The following is a 5,252-nucleotide window of genomic DNA, read 5'->3' on the forward strand; positions in this document are numbered from 1 at the left end:
TATCAGACAACTTACCTGTGAGATCTCTGTGTTGATGATGTTGCGATACTGCTTCCCTTTCCCCAGGGCTGTCATCTCCTCCAGAAACTCCTTCCTCTCCTCAATCTCATCCAAAACTAGGAAAGAAACACAATCCTTAGAAAACTTGCGAAGACCGTACATCAAACCAAGGAGAAACTCCTTAATCAAACACTGTGTTGGGACGGGGTTACAGTAGGTTGGGGTATATTAGTTTAGTAGAGTCATATGGAACTATTGAAATGAGGGGAAAGTTATGTAGAAAACATAGGAGAGCCAGAGATGTGGACGACATGTTTCCCGTGGCCAGAAAGCAGTAACTCTCTCTCTGCGGTAAACCTCACCCTCCTGGAAGCGGTCCCTCTCCTCCTCTGGGCCCTGGTCCAGGGAAATGTTCCTGGGACGACTGGGTCTGGGTTCCTCCTGCCCCGTAGCTAGAATGTTCTGGAGCCTCCTCTTCTCCTTCTCTAAATCTCCTTACAGGAGAAGTGAGGGAGAGAATGAACACACATACATCTCTCATCCAGATCTCTCATAGAAGGAAAGGGAAAGGGGGATACCTAGTCAGTTGTACAACTGAATGCATTCAACTGAAATGTGAGAGAACTACTGTAAAAGAGGGCTCATACACACAGGCCTAAATTACTTTTATTTATTTTATACAAGAACAGTGGTACATTTGTTCCCAGGTGTCCCTGACCAACTATCAGTGAACTAGTTCTGATATCAGGAGAACAGGGCCTCGATCTTTAGAATTCCAAGCATCTCGGATAGTAGAAAGGTAGTAGAGCTGAAGCGGAACACGTACGCGTGGCACTGGGGCGGAACCGATCTCTGGTGTAGTTGTCCCCAGAACTACAATTGTCAGCGGTGCGCCTCAGGGGCTTGGCTGGAGTGCGGTTTGTGCTATTTTTTAAGACTTTGGGTTTGGGCAGTGAGGGTGGAGCCGATGATGTGGGATTGCAGGTCAATGGCAAAGCTGATCCCTCTGAAAATGCAGACAAAACAACATAACATCTTACCTTTGTTTGGCAAAATTATTCATTAAAAAAGGACCAAAATAGAGCAATAGGTGTGGAGGAAGTTCAAGCAGTAAGTTAACATTACTTTCCAAGAGAAGATGGATAACAAACATGTGACACTCACTCTTAAGTTTGTCATTGAGCTGTCTTTGCTGGAAGTTGGTGAGTCTCGACTCTTGCATCATTACTGTGAAACCAGAGCACAGGTAGGCTTATTGTATTTGTGTGGATCTAACGCTTACACACACACACACACACACACACACACACACACACACACACACACACACACACACACACACACACACACACAAAGAGAGAGAACAAAACCCCACATTTCAGCATGTCCTGAATCTCCTTGCTGTACTGGGTCCTTCTAGGACAGTTCCACAGACCTCCACCAGCTTGATCACGAGAAGATGTCTCCATCTGCAACGAATGACGGAGAAGTTGTCTAAAGCCAGCTGGCTAACGTTAGCTGCTGCTGAGCAAAGACCATGGCAGATAGCAAAACATTGCATGCTAGGAAGCTAAGATACCCAAAACTGCAAACATTTAATATATTTATCAAGACATAACTAAACAGTGTTGTATTTCTTACCATGGATTTCTATTTTTTTCAACTTTCTTGACGCTGCACCATGGGATAATGATGATGGTGTTTCTTCCGGACATAACCAGCGGCTGCCATAGAAACCATAGGTCTTAAAGCCACGTGATGAGACATTTGGCCTTGCAGTACAACATTGACCCACTAGAGAGAAGCAAAACCACATATAATTAATTGTACAAAGCATATAGAGCTATGGATAAAGGAGGTGTTCATTTTTGTGCAATAATGTGTTTGAGTATAACTTATATTTTAAATGTTTAAGAATGAACTTTAAAAAAAATGTTTTTTAAATTATGTTTTCTGTTTGTGTTTCTTGATTCAAGTATCAACTGTGTAGAGCATGGCACATTATTTCAATCAAGAGTTTGGGTATCAAATTGCGTTGTGACTGTCTAACTAGCTAAAACATCTCATTTTTTACCCCATCATCTAGGTTGCTGACTGCTGTTGAATGCTTGAATCCATTACATTTCGTAGCTGAACTGTGAAGTGCGAGCAAACGTAGCGAGGGGGAGACAGGGCATGAGGGAGTAAGTTAATGCAGGGCATTTATGAAAGTCCATGTGTAAAGTAGGGTACTGACTGTGGTAGCTATTGGCCTTCTCACTGGTCCTCTCCCCTTCTAGCTCCCTCCCTCCAGCCCTCTCATATTCAATGGTTCTCTTTGTCTCTCTGAGTAACATGCAGCCTCAGCCGATTAAACGCAGCGAATTAGCAGTCAATTTTAGCTTGCCACACACACAAACAGAAATTAAACTGCTTAGGGGAAGGGTTTGTGTTGTGGGACAGAGATCTTGTTGTTGTAGCACTGACTACATGGCAGTGATTTGATCCATTAGTGATGTTTACAGTGCATTTGGAAAGTATTCAGACCCCTTGATTTTTTCCTTTACAACCTTATTCTTGGGATTAAATCACCCCCCCTCATCAATCTACACACAATACTCCATAATGACAAAGCAAGAACCATTTTTTTGTAAAATGTATTAAAAAATAAATGAAATTACATTTACATAAGTATTCAGAGCCTTTATTCAGTACTTTGTATTTGGCAGGATTACAGTTGAGTCTTTCCATTCTTCTCTGCAGATCCATTCTTTTCAGATCCTCTCAAGCTCTGTCTGGTTGGATGGGGAGCGTCGCTGCACAGCTATTTTCAGGTCTTTCCAGAGATGTTCGATCAGGTTCAAGTCCTGGCTCTGGCTGGGCCACTCAAGGACATTCAGAGAGCCACTCCTGCATCATCTTGACTGTGCTTAGTGTTGTTGTCCTGTTGGAAGGTGAACCTTGCCCCAGTCTGAGGTCCTGAGCACTCTGGGGCAGGTTTTCATCAAGGATCTCTCTGTACTTTGATCTGTTCATCTGTCCCTCGATTCTGACTAGTCTCCCATTTCCTGCTGCTGAAAAACATCCCCACAGCATGATGCTGCCACCACCATGATTCACCGTAGGGATGGTGCCAGGTTTCCTCCAGACTTGAAGCTTGGCATTGAGGCCAAAGAGTTCAATCTTGGTTTCATCAGACCAGAGAATCTTGTTTCTCATGGTCTGAGAGTCTTTTCAGGCGCCTTTTGGTAAACTCCAAGCCAGCTGTCATGTGCCTTTTACTGAGGCGTGGTTTCCGCCAGGCCACTCTACCATAAAGACCTGATTGGTGGAGTGCTGCAGAGATGATTGGAAGGTTCTCCCATCTCCACAGAGGAACTCTGGAGCTGTCAGAGTGACCATTGGGCTCTTGGTCACCCCTCTGACCAAGGTCCTCGATTGCTCAGTTTGACCTAGTGGCAAAACTTGGTTCCATACTTCTTACATTTAAGAATTATGGAGTCACTGTGTTCTGGGGACCTTCAATGCTGCAAAAATGTTTAGGTACCCCTCCCCAGATCGGTGTCTTGACACAATACTTTCTCAGAGCTCTACAGACAATTCCTTCAACGTCATGACTTGGTTTTGCTCTGACATGCGCTGTCAACTGTTGGACCTAATATTGTTTGCCTTTCCAAATCATGTCCAATCAATTAAATTTACTGCAGGTGGACTTCAAGTTGTAGAAACATTTCAGGGATGATCAATGAAAACAGGATTCACCTGAGTTCAATTCTGAGTCTAATAGCAAAGGGTCTAAATACTTATTTAAATAAGGATTTTTTTTTTAAATACATTTGCTAAGATTTCTAAAACCTGTTTTTGCTTCATCAATATGGGTTATTGTGAGTAGATTGATGAGGAAAACAATTTTTTAATCCATTTTAGAATAAGGCTGCAACATAAAAAAATGTGGAAAAGAGAAGGGGTCTGAATACTTTCCGAATGCACTGTATGTTTTGCTACTTGTTATTCTTTTACCTGATGCTTTTGTAGGACAATATATATCTTTATATATCATAATGAATTTCAATAGATTTCAGTTTTGTATAAATAAATTGCTTTAATAGATTGACAACGTAATGACAACATCAATAATATTTGTACATTGTTGTTTCTTGTAGAAGAAAGCAGATACATCAAATGTGTAGGATACAACGTTTTAGAAACTATCCAGAAATGTACAAAATGGAGAGAGAAAAAAGCTAAACGTGAAATTATTTTTTATAAAAACTACAAAGCAGAGAGGGTCAGTATAAAATGACTCCCGTCTAAATCACCTATGGAAGAAGAGGCATGTGGTGATCATTCACATTGCAGAGGGAGCCGAGAGGGAGATTAAACAGGATACAGAAAAGGGAGATGCAGAGGGAAAACCTTTGTACATAAACTATAGCATGTGGCATTTGTTCTAAACAGCTCACTAATTCTCACTAAGAGTAAATCTTTAGTTTAAAGCTGGAGAATTCTTTGCCGACTTTGTACTTGCTGAGTCATGTAGATTGTTTTGCTTTGATAATTTGGTAGACAAATGGAATTAGAAGCAACCAGAGCGTACAAATGCAATCCATATCAATAAAAGAAAACAATCCAGTGACTTCAACAATAGTTTTATTATTTATGAGTAGTATAAGCGAAATGTGTTCCATATATTCTCATCGAGGATATTAGAGCATGTAGAGTGTTATTGGCACATGTACATTGAGTTGTTAAATGTAATGTGCTGCTTTCCAGAACTCTATGCTAAAGTGTTTCCAGGAATTCTATTTCCTCCTTTTTTTTGTCCTCTTTCCTCGTCAACTCTGGTTTCGCACAACGCAACAGATAAGGAGTCAAGCTGCATCCCAGAAGGTGATACCTAGTCAGTTGCACTACTGAACGCATTCAACCGTGTCTTCCAAATCTAACCCAAACCCTTTGAATCAGAGATGTGCAGTGGGGGCTGTGCCTTAATCGACATCCATGGCACCCGGGGAGTAGATGTTGCAGGTTAACTGCCTTGCTCAAGGGCAGAATAGAAGATTTTTCCACTGCGCCGGCTCAGGGTTTTGAACCGGCAAGCTTTCAGTTACTGGCCTAATGCACTTAACGGTTAGGCTACCTGACGCCCGTAGACCAACGCATAACGTTTTTGCCCAAGTAAACTGACCTTTCTTTCAAAAGCAGTGGTGGAGATATGTCAGTGTAATATCGAACCAGAATGTAAAGTCATATAAAAAATAACCACAAAATAC

The 5,252-nt window shown here is 41.7% G+C and overlaps 1 protein-coding gene across 1 annotated transcript in view; it reads right to left on the reverse strand.

Moving 5' to 3' along the window:
• The window catches only part of LOC135570181 (UPF0193 protein EVG1-like), a 7,421-nt gene extending 5,736 nt beyond the window's left edge, over positions 1 to 1,685 (reverse strand). Inside the window, exons 1-6 of the mRNA XM_065016282.1 lie at positions 1,642 to 1,685; positions 1,376 to 1,469; positions 1,165 to 1,227; positions 827 to 1,006; positions 363 to 494; positions 16 to 116 (exon numbers count right to left, since the gene is read on the reverse strand). Coding sequence (XP_064872354.1) covers positions 16 to 116; positions 363 to 494; positions 827 to 1,006; positions 1,165 to 1,227; positions 1,376 to 1,469; positions 1,642 to 1,644 — 573 coding nt within the window. The 5' untranslated portion in view covers positions 1,645 to 1,685. The remainder of the gene's footprint in view (positions 1 to 15; positions 117 to 362; positions 495 to 826; positions 1,007 to 1,164; positions 1,228 to 1,375; positions 1,470 to 1,641) is intronic.
• Positions 1,686 to 5,252: the final 3,567 nt, after the last annotated feature.

Source organism: Oncorhynchus nerka, unplaced genomic scaffold, assembly GCF_034236695.1.
Source record: "Oncorhynchus nerka isolate Pitt River unplaced genomic scaffold, Oner_Uvic_2.0 unplaced_scaffold_1065, whole genome shotgun sequence".
NCBI lineage: Eukaryota > Metazoa > Chordata > Actinopteri > Salmoniformes > Salmonidae > Oncorhynchus > Oncorhynchus nerka.